Below are 23,559 nucleotides of genomic sequence, written 5' to 3' on the forward strand. Positions count from 1 at the left end.
ATGACCTAGGGGACCGTCGAGCTAGGGGATGGATGACCTAGGGGACTGTCGAGCTAGGGGATGCATGACCTAGGGGATGGCCAACCTAGGAGACAGATGACATGGGAGACGGCCAAGCCACGGGCAGCTGACCTGACTCCCACATGGTATGGAATCAGCCGAGCGAGAGCTGGGTGCTGTGCCTCTTCAAGACGTGGATTCTAAAGAGGAAAGCAAACTGAACAAAAACAGCCATAAAGGACATTTTGGAAACAATTAAATTTAATTGAGGACTGTATGGTAGTATAAATGTGTAATATTATCAGATTGTTAAGTTCCTTGCAAGTGATAAAGGCACTGTTAATGTACTTTTATGTAGGAAAGTTATATAGGAAAATGTCTGAGTTTTTAGGAGGTACATCCTAAAATGTTTAGGGACAAACGATCGTAATACCTACCAATGATTCATTACAAAAAGTCGTATAAAAGATGACAGATAGATGAAGCATGTGGCAAAATGGTAACGTCTGGCAGACACAGCTGAGAGGTTTGTGGGTGTTCATTGTCTTCCTCTTTCAACTTTCTTGTGGGTTTAAGTTTTTCAAAATGAGTGTGGGGAACAGGGGCTCTAAAGTGAGGATGGGGTTTGACCTGCCTCGGAAGGAGGAAGCCACTTCTGCCAGGCCGGGATCCCAGGGCCACTCCAGCGGCACAGACGCCTCCTCCTGCCTCACAGCATCTGTGAAACAAGAGCCTGGGTTTTGTTTTGTTAGAAACTTTTAAACCAGTCAAAATAACTTATATTTTTATTTAAAATGTTTATTATAGAAAATTTAGGATAATTCAGACTTTTTTTTTTTTTTTTTTTGAGACACTTTTTTTTTTTTTTTTTTTTTTTTTTGAGACACAGTCTCACTCTGTCGAGGCCCAGGCTGGAGCGCAGTGGCCAGATCTCAGCTCACTGCAAGCTCCGCCTCCCGGGTTTACGCCATTCTCCTGCCTCAGCCTCCTGAGTAGCTGGGACTACAGGCGCCCGCCACCTCGCCCGGCTAGTTTTTTGTATTTTTTTAGTAGAGACGGGGTTTCACCATGTTAGCCAGGATGGTCTCGATCTCTTGACCTCGTGATCCACCCGTCTCGGCCTCCCAAAGTGCTGGGATCACAGGCCTGAGCCACCGCGCCCGGCCTATTCAGACTTTTAAAAAATCACCTGTAGCCCGACCTACAAGAGAGAACTTATGTTTACCACTTTTCTTTGCTTCCATTTGATTTTAAATACAAGCAACGCAGCTGCCTCTTGAGCCCTGCAGCCCACCAGGGTGTGACCTGGGCACCCTGCCACCCCGCATCCAGATTCACAGCAGAACCCCAGCTCCTGTGGCTGGCCACCACCTCAGGCACACAAGGACGGGTGGTGACTTCACCCCTCCCAACCCGGAAAATGGGTAGATTGTGGGAAGGCAGCCACTGCCTCCCATTACTGTTGACAGCAGCCACAGGCGAAGCTGTTAGTGCTGTTCCTTAGGGGGCGGTGTGTAGTTCCTGTGGGCTTTTTGCAAGCCACTTTGGGAAATCATCTGTCTCTCTTTTTTTCTGAACCGGCTTGTTCTCATAACGACATTCTCTTGCTCTGATTTGTGGGAGAGGTGGGTCCACCCGAGGCAGGCGGGACACAGGTGCTCAAAGTCGAAGGAGGCAAATTTATTCTTCCCTCGCCAACAGGCTTGGGAAGCACAGCTCCATACAAGGCCGCCCCACAGATGGGATGGACAGAGCAGCAGGGAGCATGGCCGGGGCTGCAGCAGGCCTGGAGCTCTCAGGACTTCCCTGTCTTGTGTGCCACCACACACCCTGGTTTCCTTAGTGCCTTTCAGCCGTTTAATATGGCTGGTGAGACCAGAAGAGCAGATGTGACTCACTTTGGCCCTCAGAGCGACTCTGTGCAAGGTGTAATAAAATGAGAAGAGGCTCCTGCTGCTGCCTGACGTGCTTTTGGTGAATAGCAGCTACTGATGCTAGTTCACTTCCCTTTACTGGGCACAGTCAAGAAATGGCAGCTGGGTGGCACACAGGAACACTGCCAGCAGAGAGCCTGTCGGGAGAGATGGTCGGTTTCCTTCCCAGTTTTGCTGCGTCTGTCTGTCTCTGAGAGCAGGACCCCCTTTCCTCCCACCCCCCATTTCCCTCCCCCGGAGCATTCAGCAGGAAAAAGGGGACTGAATTTCCACAAGCACATGGTCACTCAAGGAGAAAAGCATCTAGAATCACATATTTTAACGGCTTTGACTTTACACAAGGGACGTTGGGATGAGGCGAGTTTTGGGGGAGGTGAGGAAGAAGCTGTTTCTTCCCAATAAAAGAGTGAACCCCGGCTGTATTCAAAACCGGGTCCACTCAGATGCCGCCACTAGGATCTTGACACCCAGATTCCGACTTAGGCAGTCCTGTGTGACTTTGTGAAAAATAATCACGTGTTTTAAGTCTTGTGTGTTTGTTTTAAACTTCTAACTTATTTTGCTCCATTTCTGTGTTCTTAATTTTTAATTTGTTAATCATTATTATTATTACTATTCTGTTTTGTTTTCTGATGCCGTCCCCTTAAAAGTCGATTTATGTACCACACGCCTTGGCATTCAGGAGATCACATGCATCAAAGGTAGTGTCTCGTTCTCGTCAACTGGTCACCGTTGCATGCGTGTCTGTGATTAACCACCCGTCGCCGGCCCTGGCCCTCCAGCCACATCCTCACTAACTGTGTTTGTGCGTGCATGGGGCAGTGGCACACACTGGCAGCAGTACTTCCGTTAGCCGCGTCATGAGCGGGAAGGAGGATGAGACACCTGCTCTTCACCGGCTGGAGTGCATGTGGTCATTTTGCTCCAGGTTCCTTGGGTCGGGACCGAGCTGCTCCTATGTGGCTGGGCACCCCAGAGAGGGGCAGTTCAGCAGCCCTCAGCTCAGATCAGCAAGGTGCAGTGCTGAAACACCACTGATGACCCTTCGGGACTGCCTGTTCAGGGGACCCTCTGTCGTTTGAGCTCTTCGAGTGAAGATTATGAGTATAGACCCCAAGTCACATTTGTCATCTTTGAAGTCTATAAAAGTTTTCTTGTTGGCCAGGTGTGGTGGCTCACACCTGTAATGCCAGCATTTTGGGAGGCTGAGGTGGGAGAATCACTTAAGCCCAGGAGTTTAAGACCAGCTTGGGCAATGTAACAAGATCCTGTCTCTACAAAAAAAATTTTTAAACTTGTCTGGGCGAGGTGGCACATGCCTACAGTCCTGACTACTTGGGAGGCTGAGGCAGGAGAATCACTTGAGTCCAAGAGTTTGAAGCTGCAGTGAGCTATGATCACATCCCTGCACCCCAGCCTGGTGACAATGAGACCCTCTCTCAAAAAAATCTTTTATATAGTTTCTTTGTTTCATTTTCTTAGAGGCAATAAAGAGAGTCTTATGAATAAAGGTAAATCCCTAACCTTTGCCCCTCTGGTTGCCCACGGTTTGTTCAAAGCATCTAATGCTCCCTTGAGCCCTTGGCACCCACGTAGGCAGGGGGCTGTGGCCATCCAGTCCATGGACTTGCACTGGATTGGCCCATTACCTCCTCTGTTCTTGATGGCACTGGGTGCAACAGCCCTGGCCAGGCCACAGCCTCTCTTCTTCCCAGTGGCCAACAGCTGCCTCTGCAGACCCCAGAGTCGGTCCAGGTGTACCTCCACAATTCTTTCTTCAGACTGTACTTGACTTAGAAGCATCCCTGTTCTCTCTACTTGGGTGTCATTTCTTGGAAGACTCTCATGGATACTGCTCTTCTGAAGAAAGTGGCCCTTGATACCAAACAGGAAAATAAAAGGATCCTGATTTCTCTCTTTCCTTCCCTTGTAAGCCTCCTAGAAGCAGGAGGCTTGGTGAAACAGCCTACCAATGTTTTTACTTCCACAAAGTTTTAAAGACCAGACATCTTTATCGGGGAAGCAGGTGATCTCAGTGATAAAGGAGTGTGTGTCCCTTTATTGTTTTAACTGCCTAACAGTCGGTCCCCACTCAGCCTCCTGTCCCTGTGCAGAGGTGGGGAAATGTCTCACTCTGCGGATCTTCGGTGTGCCCGTGGCACTGAGGGCTGCTGCAGGCTGGGGACTCTGCAGACCTCATGCCCTCTGCCTATCAGCACCCCCGTCCTGCTAGCACTCTACAGAGGATAGCTTGTCCTGTCTGCCTGGGCACCAACTCCAACATGGAGGACAGACCTCTCCAGGCCCCTGCTGGCCTGCCGCCCACCCCTGTCCTAGGCCTCCGTGCACCTGACTGAGGAAATTTCTCTTGTTCTCTCCAGCCAAGAACCTACACAGAGGAGGAACTGAATGCCAAGCTGACCCGGCGTGTGCAAAAGGCAGCTCGGAGACAGGCCAAGCAGGAGGAGCTTAAGCGGCTGCATCGAGCCCAGGTAAAACCGTGGAGGATGGGACCAGGGCACATGCACGGGAGGATTGGGCATCATCTTCCTCTCCACCAGTTGCTCTCTGCCGCACAAGCCAGTGCAGAGCAGAGCAGAGGGAGACAGGCCTCCCTGCCATCCAGATCACCTTTGGCTGGTGCAGCCACAGAGGCCCTGCCTTGGTGGAGCTGTCAGTCAAAAGGGAAGAGCAGGCCGGGTACGGTGGCTCAACGTCTGTAATCCCAGCACTTTGGGAGGCTGGGGCAGGCAGATCACTTGAGGTCAGGAGTTCGAGACCAGCCTGGCCAACATGGCAAAACCCCATCTCTACTAAAAAAACAAAAATTGGCTGAGCGCAGTGGTTCACGCCTATAATCCCAGCACTTTGGGAGGCTGGGGCAGGCAGATCACTTGAGGTCAGGAGTTCGAGACCAGCCTGGCCAACATGGCAAAACCCCATCTCTACTAAAAAAACAAAAATTGGCTGAGCGCAGTGGTTCACGCCTATAATCCCAGCACTTTGGGAGGCCAAGGTGGGTGGATCACAAGGTCAGGAGATCGAGACCATCCTGGCAAACACGGTGAAACCCCGTCTCTACTAAAAATATAAAAAATTAGCCAGGCGTGAACCTGGGAGGCAGAGCTTGCAGTGAGCCGAGATCGTGCCATTGCACTCCAGCCTGGGCGACAGAGTGAGACTCCATCTCAAAAAAAAAAAAAAAATTAGCCAGGCATGGTGGTAGGTCCCTGTAATCCCAGCTACTTGGGAGGCTGAGGCACGAGAATCGCTTAAACCCAGGAAGTGGAGATTTCAGTGAGCCTAGATTGCACCATTGCACTCCAGCCTGGGCGAGAGGGTGAGCCTCCACCTCAAAAAAAAAAAAAAAAAAAAGGAAGAGCCCTGCATTGACTTTCCCGAATCCCTTGTTGTGGAACGATCATTGTAAATCAGCTTGTTCAATTGTGAGGACTGTCGCCAGGATTCCATTTGTGGCCCCTCAGCCTCTGATAGGCCTGGAATTTTTGTGGGAAGAGGTCAGAGCTCTCTTCCCATTCTCCAGCTTGTCTTCAGGCTGCACAGACCCTGAATCTAGACCATTGTAGATTTCTCTTTTTTTTTTGTTTTGAGGCGGAGTCTCACTCCACGGCCAGGCTGGAGTGCAGTGGCGCTGAGCTCACTGCAACCTCCGCCTCCCTGGTTCAAGCAATTCTCCTGCCTCAGCCTCCCGAGTAGCTGGGATTACAGGCGCGTGCCACCACGTCCAGCTAATTTTTGTATTTTTGGTAGAGACGGGTTTCACCATGTTGGCCAGGATGGTCTCGATCTCTTGACCTTGTGATCCACCCGCCTCAGCCTCCCAAAGTGTTGGGATTACAGGCATGAGCCACCGCACCCAGCCTTTTCTTTTAAATTTTTCTCATAAAGATGGGATGTCCACTGCACTCTTCAGGAATGCCCTCCAGCACTCTAGTAGTCTTGCCATGAGAACAGTCTGAGGTTCTGGTACTCAGGCCCCTCCTGCTACAGTTTACATCCACTTCCTGTCTCTACAACACTCCTGGGAGGGTGGTCACGACTACTTGAACCATGTCCACGTGCTTTGGTGCTGACTAGCAAGGCCCGGAGCCTAGAGTCTGCACAAGCTAGGTGGTTCTGGTGCAGGTGGTCTCCACACCACACCCTGAGCGCACCACCCACAGACTACAGCCCTTTCCAGAGCGGCAACTCATTTGTTTCCCCTCATGCGGGTGTGGAGTTGTGTGTCCTCCTGAAGCCAGGCTGGAGAGCCAGGTGCTCAGGCTGTGCTGTCTGTCGTAGATCATCCAGCGGCAGCTGCAGCAGGTGGAGGAGAGGCAGCGGCGGCTGGAGGAAAGGGGCGTGGCTGTGGAGAAGGCGCTCCGGGGAGAAGCAGGTACTGCCAGGCTCCCTCCTAAGCTCTGCTCCTGAAGGAAGCCCTCCCTCCCGCCGTGGTAGGCTAGTTCTGCTTCACCTCACCTGGAATTCAGCTCCTTTTCCAGCAGGATTTTCTGGGGCCCTTCATCACTGAGATCTGGGGCTTCCTGTTAAGCAAAAGAAAATACCTGTCTGAGACAGCCCCAGGCCCATCCTGCTCCACAGCCCCTCCGGGCTGCCGTTTCCCGCAGGGCGAAACTCAGTCCCCAGCATGTTGATGGCGAGCGCTGGCTCTTCCCACTCCTTCCCGCCCCTCCATTTACTCTAGGAGGGAATAACTGAGAGTGAGGGAGATTGAACCGCAAGGAACCATCACAGAACTGCACTGAGCAGGTCCCCAGCCTGCACCCCACAGGCTCCTTCCTGTCGTTAGTTCCCGGGGACCCTCCTGCCCACAGAGCCCTAAGCACCGCTGGTGGGGGAGCATGTGGCCACCCTCGGCGCACACACATTTCCAGAGGGCACCCAGGCCCTGTGTCTGCTGAAGGCCGGTCACTCAGGGTAGGGCTGGAGAGGCTCAGGACATGTGACCAGCCAACGTGGAGCAGACTCCGGGGAGTGACTGGCAGGGCCCTGTGCTTGTGACTGCTGCTCCTGGCAGGGAAGCACTGGAGAGTGTGGTGCGCTCATTCCTGCCCTTCCACCCAGGGAACCTGCGGGGCTGCACTCAGCATAGTTGCGCACAGAGAATGCAAGGGAGTGTCTGAGGCGTCTCTGGCCCCACGGCCCAGGAAGTCCTGTTGGTTCAGGACCTTGAAGCTGCAGGGCCAGCCCGGGGAGTGCAGTGGCCACTCTGCCTTCTCACGCATCCACAAATCTTCGTCTAGTCTCTGGATGGGGAAACTTCTATCTTATAGCCTGCGGGTTCAGCGTTCAAATCGTGAGCTGGGGATGAAGAAAAGGAGTGTCCTCTTACTTCCTCACTCTAGTGTGGCAGAGGGGAGCAGGGTGCCTCTGCTGACAGGCAGGCTGTCTGTGAAATGGAAGAACTGGGAGGAGGCGGCCAGGAGCAGGGCCAGCTGCTGCCATCTGATCTTGCTCAAAGACTGACCCATGGGTTCCTGGGAAGTGCCTGGTGTCAAGATGAATTCCTATGACCTGTAGGACTGAAGTTTGTGCGGTGGGGGGTGAGGGAGTCGAGAATGGAAGTAGGTCTCCTTTACCAGGCCCTTTAAGGCCTGGAAATTGCACCTTATCAGTCTCCTCAGTGATGACCTTTCAGGCAAAGAGAGGGGATGGGAAGAAAGGTGAGGATGTGGATGTTTTTGGTTTGGGGTCACCTGATGCTGTTAACGTATGAAGCCCAGGCTACCAAAGGAAATGCAAAAGCTTGAAGCACTTAGCATCCGATAGGCCAAGACGACTGGGCTGTGTTACTGTGAGACAAGCACAGCAAGGAGATTTGGGTTCACCTGAGAGGGTCCGAGGTTTCCCGGCGAACCTGCGGTACCCCTCCCCCCTGCCCTCCTCAGTTAAGCCTGAGCCCAGATGGAGTTGGCCCCAGCCCACCTGTGCCCGACTGCATCAGGGCCTGCAGGGCCCTGCCCTCATGGTGTTTCTCTTCTCGCAGAAGATATCAGGAGAGAGCCTAGGCCCATCTTCATTCCTTCTTGCCCTTCTCCGCAAATTACTTCTGCCAAGATGGATAGATCTCAACACACAGGCAGAATAACTCAGCAGTGTGTGCACCCACATTTCGTGGTTTAAGCCCTTCAGGAAGAAGACAGCACCCTGCCCTCCTTACTCACAAGGTGGAGGTGGTGGTGCCATCGAGGTTGGTGGTTTCCGTAAAGCACTTGAGTGCCCGTGGCCTCCGAGAAGTCTGAGTGTAAAACCATGCTTCAGTGCCTTTGTCACAGGCCCTGTTATTCAAGCTTCTGCCAAAGGGCTGGAAAATAACATGCTGTTGAAGATTGGCATAGGATTTTGCCAAAATTCTTTCTTCTAGTTGTTAGATACATCTCCTCAAACATATACAACCCAAATGCCATCTCAGTCAGTGGTTTTCAAGCTTGTTTTTTTTAGCAGCAGAACCCTTTTTACAAGATTATAAGTTCAAGTTTAAAGTCAAAAAGAAGCACTCTAAAATGTTGATAATTAACACAGATTTGAAAATACAGGTTATAGCAGAGAGTTGTGGACATGACTGAGTCCCAGCATCCAACCAGTACACACAAGAACTGTAGTTGCTATAAGTGAAAACAGGGCTTTTTTGTTTGGTTGGTTTTTGGATTTTTTAACAGCTTACTTAGAAATCTCAGGATATCAGCAGTTTACATGATGTAGATACTAGACGTTTAAAATGAGGCAAGAGCTTTTTTTTTTCACAGTTGGATCGTAGCAGCTCTAACAGCAGTTGCTATTCCTCATGACAAACAAGAGGCTCCCAAACAGTAAACAGAAACCCAGCTATGCTGGAATACCACAGCAAAACGTGTTACCCACCTAAATGAAGGGACTCGCTGACAGGTGTGCATGCTGTCGCTGAGCTGTAGCTCTCCTGGACAGACCCTGAATGGTGGCAGGTGAGCATGATGCTGCAGGCCAGAATTTACATAATGAATAAAATGTCCTCTTCACTAACACATTCCCATGGAGTTCAGTCACTGACACACAGAGAGAGGTGGAAACTTGATCCCGAGGGTACCACAAACTCAAGCTCACCTGGCAGCACAGATTATTGGGTTGATGGTCTCCAGTGAGTGAAAAGTTTGCATATAAAACATTTGGGCCAGGCGCAGAGGCTCAAGCCTATAATCCCAGCATTTTGGGAGGCCGAGGCGGGCGGATCACCAGAGGCCGGGAGTTTGAGACCAGCCAGACCAGCATGGAGAAACCCCGTCTCTACTAAAAATACAAAAAAATTAGCCGGGCGTGGTAGGATTACATGCCCGTAATCCCAGCTACTCGGGAGGCTGAGGCAGGAGAATTGCTTGAACACGGGAGGCAGAGGTTGCGGTGAGCTGAGATCGCGCCATTGTACTCCAACCTGGGCAACAAGAGCGAAACTCTGTCTCAAAAACAAAAACAAAAATATTTGAAGGTGGTGTGTCTTGTTTTAATAAGGTCTCTCAAAAGAGCTACAAGTGTCTGTACATCAGGTATTCGGGAGACCCTTTGGAATGCCTTTGGAAGAATCTTTAGGGTTCCACAGAAGCTTGAAAACCACTGTCCTAGTCCAAACTCCTTCCTTTAGGTGAGTCTTCAGCAAATATCTCTATCCAAAGATGTTTCTGTTCTGTTTTTCAAGATGGGCCTTAGTAGGTCTGTTGGGATATTTCTTTGTGATGCATTTGAGAAACTCTCAGGAATTTTCAGGAATTATGGTTCCTACCGTAAGAATATAAGAATTTACAAATATATTATGTTCCTTCTCTTACGTGAATTGAATACATCCCTTCCAAGGCTGGTCTCACATCACAGTTCCCCGTGGCCCTGCTCCTCCTTGGCCAATGCCGTCTGGGAAGCCCAAGTGTGCGTGCTACTGCTGCTCTCTCTCCTGCTTCTGCGTCCCATTCCTCTCCTTAGTCTCTTGGCACCTGGCTGAGCCCTGAAAAAGGCAGTGGCCGCTGGGCATGATAATAATCTGGAGTCTTCTCATCATGGCAGTCCACCCTTCCCTGGGGACTGTAGTAAACTGGCTGGAACCTGCTACCATCTCACTTGGTGGTCTCCAGCTTCCATCGCCGTCTGAGGGCGTCAGACTTTGTTAGCCAAGCTGCCTTTCCAGAGAAGGGCTCTGGCGTGGACCTGCCATTCCGTTCTCCATTTGTCTAAGGTATGACAACGTATGGCCAGGCCGCAAGGATTAGCTTCAGCGCCTTTGATCCTAGGGCCAGGCCACGACTTAGGTAATTTCCAGTCCTGGGGCACCTGGGAAGGCTTTTTGTTACAAAACCACCGGCTCAGCCTTGAGCATGCATTGGAAAGCTGGGGCAGGACCGCATTCTACTACTGTCTGCTGTGTCACTCTCAAGGGGAGGTCCTCAGGTGGGACCGGAGACCGTGAGGATCTGCATTCAGAATGCAGGGTTTGGAGAAACAGCAACACCATGGCGGCCGAATGCTGTGCTCTGTGTCTTTATGATTCTGGGGAGATGAGGACCGCCCGCTCAAGCCCAGCCTCTTGGCAGCGCCCAGTCTGCATCTCAGGCATGGAAATTACGTAGTGCTCTTGACCAGACAGCTGCGGAACTACCAGGCTAGGAGTGCCCTGGGCTGGCAGACCTCCAGGAGCCTTGGGGCACGTGCCTGGGGGAAGAACTCTGCATCAGTCTCTGCTTGTTTCCTGTTTTTAAGAAGGCCAACTGAATTTGGAGGCCTAAGCCTCGAAACAGGATCCCCTTCCTTTCAAACCCATTTGGCAAAAGTGGGTGTGCAAGGCGTTTGACAGAGTCAGCAGTGGGGTCATGGGAATTCCTGGGAGAGCACCGACTGTGTGAAACCTAAGGATTACAGAGCTTCTGTAGGATGTTTGCCTCCTGCCTCCAGCCCCTGAGGCTGGGGCTTCCAGTATCACAACTGACAAGCAGGCAGCCCCACTCTATTAACCCTTAGTTAGAGAAGGTTCAGTCCCAGGGGTGGGAGTTCCCAGCAAAGCCAAAGCCTCTGTCCTGGATGATCCCTGGCGTGCGTGGGATATGTTGATAGTGACTGTTGACTCCCCGCGGTGGGTTTGATTGACTGCCCTCCTCCCACAGCCACGCAGTATGCAGATACGGCATGTGTGGACATGCGGCGTGTGATGCACTTAGGCACGCATGCTTTCCAGCCGTTCCTCTGCTGCCTCGCTGTGTCTGTTTCTTACGCTCCATATCATTGATTGCTTTGGGTGTGGGGGGACAGGAGGGTTACCTGATGGAATAACTCTCTCTTCACCGATTCCTTGTTGTAGACTATTGGGGAGAGTCTTATTACAGTGACCTCATCGACTTGCATCTGGGTGGTATGTATGGCAGCATCTGTGCTGACACTAACCCCGCTGACACCCTTTCTCCACCCGCGCTTCCCAGCCCCTGCTCACAAAAACAAAGAGAAATCAACCCAGTAACCAAATGGCAAAAGCACAGACCCTTTTCCAGCTCAAAACAGCAGCGTGCTGATCTCCCCCCTGCCCACATGTGCTCCAGAGGAAGATCTGAGCTTGCTTTTGCTGCCTGGGGTCGTTTTCATTTTTTGTGATAAAACTTTGCCTACCCCACTCCGCCAGCCTTGCATCTGCATCCTGGTCCCCTGAATACACACACTCCAACACAGCTTTTGCCCTGAATCTCATCCCTCACTGCTTGGAGGAGTCATATCTGCTGGGGAGCTCCCTGCCTGCCACCCTTATGCAAAGAAGAAAACACGCCAAGACCTCAGCCCGACCATTTCCACTGGGGTGTGCTCTCATTTCTTCCCGAAGAGCCGAGTGCGAGGGAAAGGCTTCTCTGTTGTGATTTCTGCCCAGATTCACCAGATTCAAAGCCAGGTTGACAGGTGCCCATAACAACATCGCTCCCTCCTTGCTTTGTCCTGGGGCTCACTTTGTACTTCTTTTCAGTGAGGACAGAAAAAGCTCAAGGCCATGGTTCTCACAGTGTGGTCCCTGGACCAGCAGCAGTATCACCTAGGAGCCTGTTAGAAAGGGACAGTCCTGGCCGGGCGCGGTGGCTCAAGCCTGTAATCCCAGCACTTTGGGAGGCCGAGACGGGCAGATCACGAGGTCAGGAGATCGAGACCATCCTACCTAACACAGTGAAACCCCGTCTCTACTAAAAAAATACAAAAAAACTAGCCGGGCGAGGTGGCGGGCGCCTGTAGTCCCAGCTACTCAGGAGGCTGAGGCAGGAGAATGGCGTAAACCCGGGAGGTGGAGCTTGCAGTGAGCTGAGATCACGCCACTGCACTCCAGCCTGGGCGACAGAGCGAGACTCTGTCTCAAAAAAAAAAAAGAGACGGTCCTGTCCCAAACCTGCAGAATCAGAAACTCTGGGGTGAGGCCTGGTTATGTGCTTAACAGACCTTCCAGTGGGTTCTGATGCCCTCTAGAGCAGGAGAACCATTAGCTTAGAGGTTGCAGTATGTTTGGCATCTTGCCATTTGTACTAGTTCAGAGGAATGACTGATCCCTGTGTCTCATTTCTAAGCTTTGGGCAGCTTTTCTCCAGGGCAGCTGCCATTGTGTCGAGGGGAATGCTGGGGACTCTGGCTCCTCCTCCCTGTCCCGTGATGTGGCAGTCTACCCACTTCGTCTCCCAGGGAGGCTCCATGCCTAGAGGTGGTCTTCAAACAGAAGAATGGCAAAGATAATTGTCTCTTGTTTTACCCTGACCCCATTCTTTTAAGAGGGTCACTTCTTGGCGCATTCATTTAAAAACCAATGTCATAATTCTGTGATTCCACCTATCAGACAGTGCCACATCCAAGGCGGGGCTCTCGCCTCCCTGGGAAGATAGACTGTTGCTGTCTGTGCTTCCTGTGTTCTCCGATCCCGCGCTCCCACGCACCCACCCCCTTGGAGACTCCGTCGGTGTCCCAGGGCTTCTGGTGTGTTCCCGGACCTCCACACTCAGCGGCCACTGGTGCTGCAGAAGGGCTGGTGCTTCCATTCCAATTAACAGACCCTTTTCCCATCTCATGCCTCTTGCCTCCTCCTAACATCACCTCGGGAGTGTTCATGTCCATGCTAAGCAAATTTCCATGTGTGAAAAAATTCACACCTGTTATCCCAGCAATTTGAGAAGCCAAGGCAGGTGTATCATTTGAGCCCAGGAGTTTGAAACTAGCCTGGGCAAGATGGTGAAACCCTGTCTCTATAAAGAAATTCTCAAAATTAGCTGGGCATGGTGGCGCGTGCCTGTAGTTCCAGCTACTAGGGAGGCCAAGGTGGGAGGATCACATGAGCCCAAGAGTTTGAGGCTGCAGTGACCTGTGATTGCACCGCTGCACTCCAGTCTGGGCAACAGAGCAAAACTCTGTCTCTTAAAAAAAAGAAAAGAAAAAGAGATTTGTTTACATTCAGAATCTCCTGGAAGGGGCTGTCAGAACGCATTTCTTTAGGATTGTATCCACCCTTCCCTCGCAGTTCAAGATGCCATTAACGCACCCATCAACACACCCATCGCATCTCCTGCTTTGTTTTTTATTTTTTGTTGGTGGTGTTTGTTTTTTGAGACAGAGTCTCGCTCTGTCACCCAGGCTGGAGTACAATGGCGCGATCTGGCCTCACTGCAACCTCCGCCTCCCGGGTTCAAGTGATTCTCCTGCCTCAGCCTCCCAAGTAGCTGGGATTACAGGCGCCCACCACCCCACCTGGCCAATTTTTGTATTTTTAGTGGAGATGGGGTTTCACCATGTTGGCCAGGCTGGTCTCGAACTCCTGACTTCAGGTGATCCACCTGCCTCAGCTTCCCAAAGTGCTGGGATTACAGGCGTGAGCCACCGCGCCTGGGCCGCATCTCCTGCTTTCTTTACCCACCTTGCTAGAGTGAGAAGAGGTAGTGAGCTGCTTTCTCCTCTGGGTCCCCAGACTCCAGCTACTAGCTTTTTGGATTTAGAATTCCAACAAGTTCCAGGAGGAAATGAAGCAAATAGAAAAAGGAAACTCAGGGTGCCTTGTGAAGTACAGCACCCCACCACTGACACTCCAAACCCTTTGGAGGTGAGCTCGTCAGCCCATCACTTCCCCTCTCCCAGACCGTTATGCTGCGTGAATTCAAGCCTTCTTGGGTTCTGCTCACCACATGGGGGCTGCTGCTACAAGAGGACATTCCCCTCTGCAGGGAGTCTCTTGTGGACTTCAGGCCCTGTTCTCGCCACGCCCGTGAGGATGACAGCAATGCCAGAATTAGGTTTCTTTTCTGTTTCTGCTGTTTCATTCTTGGAGCACTTGGTAATATTCGTTAATTGGAAGGAAAATCACCCTTTTGAGATCTGGAGCCTCATATGTGAAACCTGGTTGCCCCTCTGTGCCTGCATCCCCAAAAGGCCACCCCGAAGCCCCATTTCTGTGCCATAGCACCTGTCTCATTTCTCCCGTGGGCAGAGCAAAGCTCCAAGCAGCCCTCGGAGCGCTAGGAATGCCACCTCCTGCCCCTGCCCTGTGCTCTGCGTGTCCTCCTCCAGGCTCTTTCAGTGGCTCTCAGTGAACTACCTAAAAACTCTGAAAGTCTTTTTTCAGCCACAGGATATAAGGAATGAAAATTTCCCTTCTTCGTATAGCTGGACCTTGTGATTTCCAAAGAAATCATTAAAAAGACTCAAAACAACCTTTGGGCCAGAGAGGAAGGGTCCCCAGGTGGCCACTCCCCTTCTGCCTTCTTCCCTGGGACCCTAAACAGGCCCAGCCCAGCCTGCTCTATTGCACTAGAACAGACAGATGACTGGAAATCTAGAAGAAAACCACATTTCTTCTAAAACCGATTGAAAACACACACACATAATTTCTAGTTTTCGGGGACCTCATCTCTTGATTTATATATCTCAAAGGAAAATTTAAAGAACACGAAAGGTTTAGAAATGTAACATGAAGGCCTGGAGGGTGGCCTCTTGCTATTGTGAGATGGGGGTGCAGGGGTGCCTGCCCCTTGCCCTTCTGAGCAACCATCTTCCTGTTCTGTCTGCTTCTCTGAGTTTCATGTTGATAGATTCTTGGTTTGCCTGACCAGTCCACCGTCAGCCTGGCTCTGCTTTGCTTAGGAACTTTGGAACCTGCGCGGTTTCTCAACGTACGTGGGTGTGTGTATGTGTGTATGTATCTGTGATTGTAATTCTTACATGCATTTGTTTGGTTTTTTCCTTCACTTTTCCTCCCAACCTGGAGCTTTATCTCTGCACTAAGTCTGTGTAGCGCCAGGCGTCTCCCAGCCCCGCTATGTGTATGCTAGACTGGGACTGCTGAACCAGCCTCACCCTGTCATGACAGCTGCTCGCATGTCTGCAGTATTGCACACCAGCTAGCTGGGACCCCTGTCAGGGCCATGCTGTTTGTTGTCACTCAAGGTTTTAGACTGGACCTCAGCCTTGCAGTGCCAAGGCTGCCCCCAGCCAGGAGCATGGCATTGGTGGTACCCACCAAATAGGCTTCCTGAGTTGGGGACTCAGAATAGCCGAGTGCTTTCTTAGTCAGCAAAACATTTGGTCAGTCTTCCCTCACACTTCCCAGGCTGCATAACCTGAGCGAGGCAGAGCGGAAAATCTGTGGTGGCGCCATTCCATAAACCTGAGCCGCCAAGGAATTCCAGCCCTGAGCACTTCGCTTTCTGAAAGTTTTTGAGACAGGGTCTGGCTCTGTCACCCAGGCTGGAACCCACCCAGTGGGTTCGCCATCTCAGCTCACTGCAACCCCCACCTCCTGGGTTCAAGCAATTCTGCATCAGCCTCCTGAGTAGCTGGGACTACAGGCATGCGCCACCACACCTGGCTAATCTTGTGTTTTTAGTAGAGATGGGGTTTCACCATGTTGGCCAGCCTGGTCTTGAACTCCAGACCTCAAGTGATCCACCGGTCTCGGCATCCCAAATGCTGGGATTACAGGTGTGAGCCACTGCACCTGGCTGCTTTCTGAAAGTTTAATCCAGTCAGTTGGGCATAGCCGTGACAGGTAATGCCCCCGGTGTTTCCTAGGAAAAGGTGACAAAAGCTTTGGTGTCTGTGACAGGAGTTAGATAAAAAGGCATTGCTCCAACACTATATTTATCATAATATTTGTTATTATTTATAGTGGTACTATCTTTAGCAGTCAGTACAGTGGCATTACCGCCAAAATACGTGTGAGAAATGAGAGTCCACCCTGGTAAGCTAAGGGCTGCACACGGCTGCCCAGAGAGAAAGGAAAGTGGGCCTCAAAATATGCCTGAGAAATAAGTGAGCCTCTTTCCTGTCCCCGACACCTTGGAGTGTGATCCTCAGAGACCCAAAGGAACTGAAAACCAAAAATGATCTCTGTCTATGCAGGATGTTCCCAAAGTGTGGCTGAACGGGGAAGACGCTAACCTTGGGGCTCTACAGAGTTTGTGTGCATGAAACACACAACAGCATATCAGCAGGGAGGGTGTGGGGCTGGCCTCCAGCTCTTGAAAGGCTGGTGTTCTAAAGCACTTGCAAGCTGATTATTTGGAATTCTGTATTTTCACATGGAAATACAGTTGTAAATGGTGGCTCAGTTCATAAAAAGCCCATTTTCTTCGTTACACCTCTGTGTATGGTACTAGTCTGGTGACACGCCACAACCCAACCCGTGTTCCCTGGGGAAATGCAACATTCCAGGCTGGGACCTCTGGTCTCTAGAAGTCTCCCTACTGGGCCCTCTTTTGGTCTGCTGAACACTGCTTTAGGGACCTCCCCAGCTCTTTGGTGATGGTGCCTTTGTCCAACCAGGGGGGGCTGGGAACCTGTCTAGTGGGCAGAGACGGATACTGAGATGAGGCCGATCCCTAGGGCCAGTTGTTCAGCAACCTTGGAGAACAGCCCACCAACTGGCCTGCCTGCTGTGGCTGTGCACACCTCTGCTTCCCAACAGAAGTTCTTTCCTGCTTTGGCTGCCATGTGGTTAGCATTGGTGGCTGGTGCAGTTGGGGTGCTCAGTAAACATTTCTGGTATAAATTATTAGTCTCCCACGTTGTCCTTACCACAAGCCATGATTCATCTATGACATTTCTGTTTTTGATATCAGCATGAATGTAGAAGCCAGTGGGTTAACCAGGCAGAATTGAATGATGGAGTTGGAAATGCAGAGCGTCAAGCCAGCACCCACCACCACACAGGTTGTCACAGGTTGTCACTGGTGGTTGTTTTGTTGGGCTGTGAACAGAGTTGGGCCTTTGTCTTGGCCCCTCTGGGTATTACTTATTTATTTACTTTTTAGAGATAGGGTCTCACTCACCCAGGCTGGGGTACAGTGGTGCAATCACGGCTCCCTGCAGCCTTGACCTCCTGGGCTCAATCAGTCCTCCCATCGTAGCCTCCTATGTAGCTGGGACTATAGATACTCACGCTACCACACCCAGCTAATTTTTGTAGAGACAGGGTCTCACTGCATTGCCCAGGCTGCTCTCAAACTGGACTCCAGCAGTCCTCTCACCCTGGCTTCTCGAAGTGCTGGGATCACAGGTGTGAGCCCCCGCACCTCCGAGCTTTCTGACCATATCCTCACCAATCCTTGTGAGCAAGGCACTCAAGCCTCTTGCCCCCCAGTCTCAGGGCTATAGCTCTTGGATTTTGAGTACCAGAAGGACTAAAGTAGGCCCTGCCTTCCTTTCAGATGACCATGGAGGCTCAGTGTGCGGGCTCATCTGCTGGCTTGTTTTTCCAGCTGCCCAGGTGTCTTGATGCAGTGTGCAAAGGTGAAGAGTCTTGGTCGGAGAGAACGTGGGAATATAGAAGGACAAGTACAGAGAAGGGTACCTGCCCTATGGCTGGCCACTCTTTTCCTCACCCTGTCGGCCATTCTACCCCACACTGGGTCCTGGGGTCCATGAGAGGCAGGGCTTGGAGTGAGGTGCTCAGGTGCACTCAGGGACAGGTGGTAGTGTAGGGGGCGCCCTGACTGAGGAATGCCAGGCCTGGATTCAGGTCCTGCCTTCACTGTCTCCCCAGCACAGACAAAACAGCCTCTACTTACCCTCTGAGGGCCTCTTCAGAAGACGAGGCAGGAAGGGACATCGGGCCTCCCTTCCAGGGGTGACATTCTGATCAGGGTCTGTGGGACTGCTCTTCCTTGAGCTGCCTGAGATGCCACCATTTGTTAGATTTGCCTGGAGTCCGTGCTGGCCTTAAAGAGGGCAAGCTCTGAGTTCAGAGTGGGCAAGAAGAGATTTGGCTTCTTTTCCAGGCTCTGCCACACTTAACTCCTTTGAGCCTCAGAACCCTCATTTGAATTTGCCCCTCCCGGCAGCCACACCTGGCCGGTGTGAGGATCACGTGGGCGGTGCATATGAGGGCCCCGTGAAACCAGAGAGTGCCGTCCATGCTTATCTCATGCACTGCTCTGGACAGGCCTCGCTCCCTGGTGGTGTACTGTTGCTTTTTGAAATTTGGTGACAGGCACTGCCTGCCCACCGCGGGTCGAGCGAGTGGCACTAAAGAGCCAACCCCAGGTCACACGTCCAAAGGAAGTGCTGCTTCAGAGGGAAAGATGGAGCAGATGTGCCCACGAGTGTTGGGTACTCAGCAGAGTGCTCCAGGGAGGAGGGGTCCTCTGACCAGGACCCGCTCACTGCTCGGGAGCTCAGGAGAGGTGGCCGGCATCCAGGGCACGCGAGAGTGCTTTGAGAAGTGGTAAATTATAGCACCTGTTAGCAACAGATGGAAACCCGTTACCCTGACGTTAAGAAAAACCAAAAAACTTCCATTTGCCATAAGCTTGACAGCATCTTTGTTCTTAGAATCAGTGAACCAAATCTTCTGTTTCTTACATCCCCCTAAAAGGCAAAGCATCTACTAGAAACCCCCCGCCCCGGCCCCATCATGCTCAGGTCGGGTTCCAGTCGGGTGGAACTCCCCTTGTTCGATTGGTTTTTCCCTTCCACTTCTTCTTTTGAAAATTGTATTGATAGGGTGTTTTTTCTGGTTATGAAAGTAGCCTCGTTCGTTGTGGAAGTGGTGGAGCGTACAGGGAAGTCCGAAGGTAATCAGTGCAGCGTGGACTCACCGCCACTGACATGCGCTTCCGCCTCTTGCTAGGAGAAAGCCTTTTTGGTTTCTTTAAATGCTTGCTTTACCTGATGCTCCCTTTCCCTAATTTCATTTCGTAATTTCTGTTCTGTCCTCTGTATTGGGAAGGGCGTATGAGGATGTGGCCTACATAAAAACAGCTGAAAGCTGTATTTTGTGCTGTCCAGAAAGCAGAAACACGTGTTGTAATGTATACCCGTGCAGGCGCCTGCCTCTTCCTTTTGGATGTGTTGTGGACGTGTATCACATGGGCGCTGTTCCACTCCACAGCGTGGCCTATTCACCTGTGACACCAGTCGCAGGAGGTGGCAGGGAGTGTGCACGGACGTATTTGATGGGATTCACCCAGGTGTTCCAAGCCTCAACACAGACTACACTTTGAAGCCGAGGTTGACTGTAGGTCGGCTGTAAGGCAGAGAATATTGTTGCGGAAAGAAGCCCTCTCTCGTACCCGTGCATTCGGCTGGCTGTGCCGTGTGTATTGAGCACACTGGGTACAGTCAGCATTTCACACACATGCACGCTGTCCCTGGCTTTGCTTTCGAAGTTGTACCCAATAGCAGATTCAGTGTGCCCAAAGCACTATGCACCACACTGGAAGGGTTCAAAGGCAGAAAACCCCTGTATTCATGCAGCGGCACCGCAGAGGGGCCTCTCAGCCAGCCGTTTGTCCTGTTGGCCTTCTGTTGAGTCAAGGCCATTTCTTCAACCCTGTTCTCTGCAAACCACACACTGCCCTGCCCGTGGGCCGAGGCCCCGTGTCTTCCTGGGCTCTGTTGTCCCTGTGTGTGCTCTGTGGTTCTGTGATGGTCCCTTGCCAAACTCCTCTCCCTCGTCCTTGAGTAGGCATCAGACCCCAGATCTAGAGATGTCTGTGCACACTGGCTCTCGGTGCCCCGCCAGCACTCCTCCCAGCATTGTTCCTGTAAGTTTCAGCATGTCCTGTCAGCCTACCCCTTTGGTCTCACAGTCCAGAGTGTGGCAGCCCCCAGCTGCAGCATGAGGTCCCCGCACAGCCATAGAAGGACCGGAAGGAAGAAGGGGGTGGCTGGCTCTCCCCGTGCCTGGGGGAGAGAGGGGACAGTGACACGGACGGGTGGAAGTCACCTCTGTGTGTGTACGTTTCCCCAAAATTGTTGTGGCTCAGAATTTGAAGCAGCGCAGGTGTGAGCGTCCTGGAGGTCCATCGCAGGATGGGGTGCTGCCGTCACAAAGAGGCCCCCCTTGCCTTGCACTTGTCAAGGCCAGCTTTGCCTCAAGCACATACCTGTGGTGACATCTTAGAGGATTCCACGTGGGTCTGGGAGGTGACCCCAGGTGTCACCTACAAGCCTGGAAGCCATGTTGGCCACTTACTGAATGCAGTCTGTCTCAGAGCCAGGCAGACCTATCCAGGGGCTTTGAGGAGGGGGCCCAAGGCCCCAGAGGCCACTGTATGACAACCCAGATGCCACTGCCCTCCTGATAAGGAGTAGAGGCGGGAGGGCCCTGTGGCCCGACTGCTGCCATCATGTAGGGGACACGTCATCCCTCTTGGAGGAACTCACACGGCTGCTCTGAGCCCACGCCCCTCTGTGATGCTGCCGGAGCTGGGTCTGCTCTCGTTCAGTTCCATGCTGAAAACAGGACTTAATTCATTTGTAGACTTTGTTGCCCTTGTTTCTGCTTCTCCATTTCTTGTATTTTTTTCTTTTCCTCCTGTTGTTCCTTTCTCACTTTTTATGCTTTTTGTCCTCTGCTTGTTTTTATTCCACCTTCTCCCTGTCCCTCTCCACTTCCAAATTCCTGCTCCTCTTCTCCTCTTCCTTCTTGTCTTTCTCCGTCTCCTCCTCCTCTTCCTTGTTTGGTCCTTTTGAAGTTGAGCCCAGTGGCGGGACTCCACGGCGTAGACCTCTCTCCTTCTGCCCTTGCTGTGTCCAGGAAGGTAACGTAACCTCGCCAACCCCATCCCTGCTACCTCGGAGGGGGCGTAGCCACACTAGTCAAACACAGAGCCAGAACCCACCTACCTCTCTCTCTCTCTCTCTCTCTCTCTCTGTCTCTCTCTCTCTCTCTCTCTCTCTCTCTGTCTCTCTCTGACCCTCAATGGTCCTGTTACAAAATGTCATGAGTCTGTGGCAGTTTCTAAAGGTACAGTATCCCTTTGACTGTCTATGGGGAGGACCAGGGTGCAGAGTGAAGCCAGAGAGCCTCCAGGTCTGGGCCCTTCAGGGCTGCAGCATTGGCTGGCCTTTCATGGCTGGGGCCTGTAAGTCTCAGATCCAGATAGAGGGGCAGGGATACAGGTGAGGATCCTCCCGCCTGTGTGCAGCAATTTGGATGGGAGCGTCAAGGAATACTGTCCTTACAAAGACTGGTCTACACAAGCGCCCTCGGGCCCCTTTCCAAACAACCACTGAAAGCAAACCTCTACCTCGTGTCTTGCTGAGTGTGTGTTTTTTAAGTTTGTCTGATTTGAAGTCTGTTGTGGTGATAAGATTGTCATTGAAAGGCATGTGGGGGGTGTGGCCATGACTAACCCTGCTAACTCTTACCTGCCATCCACAGCGCTCACCCGACTCTCGCCCACACACCACAGCCCCTGCCTGGCGGCCGTGGGTGAGCTCGCCGTAGCTAGTGAGCGCTGTCCGCACGTCTCCGGTGGCATTTTCTGTGTCTTCGCGGGGAGGTGGGCAGCGGGAGAGTCTCCCTGGTGCCGCCGCGGTCGGGCGCACTGGACAGCTTGCATGCCGGGGCCCCTCCTCCACGGCTGTGTGGGCACATTGTGCAGAGATGCTCCGAAAGCAATGCATGGAACTGAGTGGGGACTGGCTTAAAAGCCAAGACCCAAGCCTATTGGATTGGGTGAGGAGAGCGCTGGTCCCCTGACCCTCAGGCAGGCACTCCACAGTCGCGGGCTGGACAGGCCGGGGGGTTTCGTCCTTCAGAGGAGGCTCAGGGGCAGGAACCCCCTTGGGAGCAGAACCGCATGGGCACTAGGGCACGGTACAGACACTCACCCCTGCTTGTTGAACATGGTGCGTTTCTGCCTCCTTGGTGTGGCCACTGGGTAGAGACTAACTGTCTAGCAGACACCACTGCAGATAAGAGATGTGTCTGTGTACCATGTGCCAGAAAGGCAGGTGGAGAAAGGCAGCTAGCAGTGAGGGAGGGCTCGGGCTGTGGCTGGCCCTTCAGAGGCTGTGTTCCTCACACTCCTGGGCTTGTCTTAACTGGCCTAGAACACACCCTGCCAAGCGACGCAGAGAGTGCAGGGGCCTCTGAAAGATGTCCCCGTCTAGTGCCCCTTAACCTGAGGCCCACAGACAGGCCACAGGAAGTCCAGGAGCAGCCTGGAACTCTGCATCCAATGGTTTGCTCTACACACATAGGCATTTTTCTAGGAAGAGAGTCCCTAGCTTTTATGAGATTCTCAAAGTGGTTTGTAATCCAAAAATATTGAAGAGCCACTGACACAGCATGTGTTTTAGGTGGGACCACACTTTTGCCATGAACTTCCATACTCCGAGGAAAAGGACCTTGTTCCCTTCTTGGGTGGCTTGGTCCTTTGGAGACTTCTTCATTCTGTCCTCCTGCCACAGTGAAGCCAGCGGCCAGGCTGCCCCTGGGGAGGTTTGGTATGGGCACCTGTTGGTTCAGGCAGCCTGAGCTAGCAGGCAGCCACCAGCCACAGGCATTCTATTGGACTGGACCAGGGCAGGGCGTGGCCACCTCCTTCCATCCCCAGGGGCTGCTAGCGTTTCTCTGCTCTTGGTGAGAAACCCGGTGGCCATCTTGAGATCCCTGCCTCGAGCATGCGGGATCCTGCGGGAGGCATCCAGAAGCTTGATAGGCCACAAGTTAAGGGGTGGTGTCTTCTCTGCCTGGTCAGGAGGTAAACAAATGACAAGGCATCTGTTCTGGTAGCCCCTGGAGAGGGAGTGGCCCAAGAAAGAGCTGAGTTAATGAGCATGACCTGAGGGCAGAGTGCAGTTTACAAATTCACTTTGCGTTGTTTCCGAGAGTGGTTTCCTCCGAGGAGACCCAGCACATAGCAAGTGCTAAATAAACATTGAATGGGAAGAAAGAGGGAAAGCGACAGAAGTCATCCTAGGAGAGCACAGGGAGCAGGAGGGGCAGAAACCAGGCCCGGGGAGGGCAAGGTCCTCACTGGCGAGGTCGCTGACGGGTAAGCAGGGATGGCAGGACACGGGGAAGCGCAGGCCCCGGAGAGGGGGCGCCAGGGCCCCATGGCTGCAGGCAAACCTTGGGCCTGGCTTGGGAGTGGAAGTTCCGGCAGCATCTTGCTCGGCCCTCTTTGCACATTTGCCCCGTGTGATTCCTGCGGGCCAGGGTGGGCACGGCACTCCCTGCACCCCACACGAATGTTCCCTCGGCAGGCATGGGCAAGAAGGACGACCCCAAGCTGATGCAGGAGTGGTTCAAGCTAGTGCAGGAGAAGAACGCCATGGTGCGCTACGAGTCGGAGCTGATGATCTTGTGAGTGGCCTTGGGTAGGGGGTGTTGGTGCCATGCTTGTCACAGGCATGGAGG

The 23,559-nt window shown here is 52.4% G+C and overlaps 1 protein-coding gene across 1 annotated transcript in view; it reads left to right on the plus strand.

Moving 5' to 3' along the window:
- MICAL3 (microtubule associated monooxygenase, calponin and LIM domain containing 3) overlaps positions 1 to 23,559 on the plus strand; it is a 214,179-nt gene that overhangs the window by 189,277 nt on the left and 1,343 nt on the right. Inside the window, exons 28-30 of the mRNA XM_011945646.1 lie at positions 4,316 to 4,426; positions 6,237 to 6,330; positions 23,406 to 23,505. Of these exons, the coding sequence (XP_011801036.1) occupies positions 4,316 to 4,426; positions 6,237 to 6,330; positions 23,406 to 23,505 (305 nt within the window). The remainder of the gene's footprint in view (positions 1 to 4,315; positions 4,427 to 6,236; positions 6,331 to 23,405; positions 23,506 to 23,559) is intronic.

This window comes from Colobus angolensis, unplaced genomic scaffold, assembly GCF_000951035.1.
Source record: "Colobus angolensis palliatus isolate OR3802 unplaced genomic scaffold, Cang.pa_1.0 Scaffold242, whole genome shotgun sequence".
NCBI classification, from domain to species: Eukaryota; Metazoa; Chordata; class Mammalia; order Primates; family Cercopithecidae; genus Colobus; species Colobus angolensis.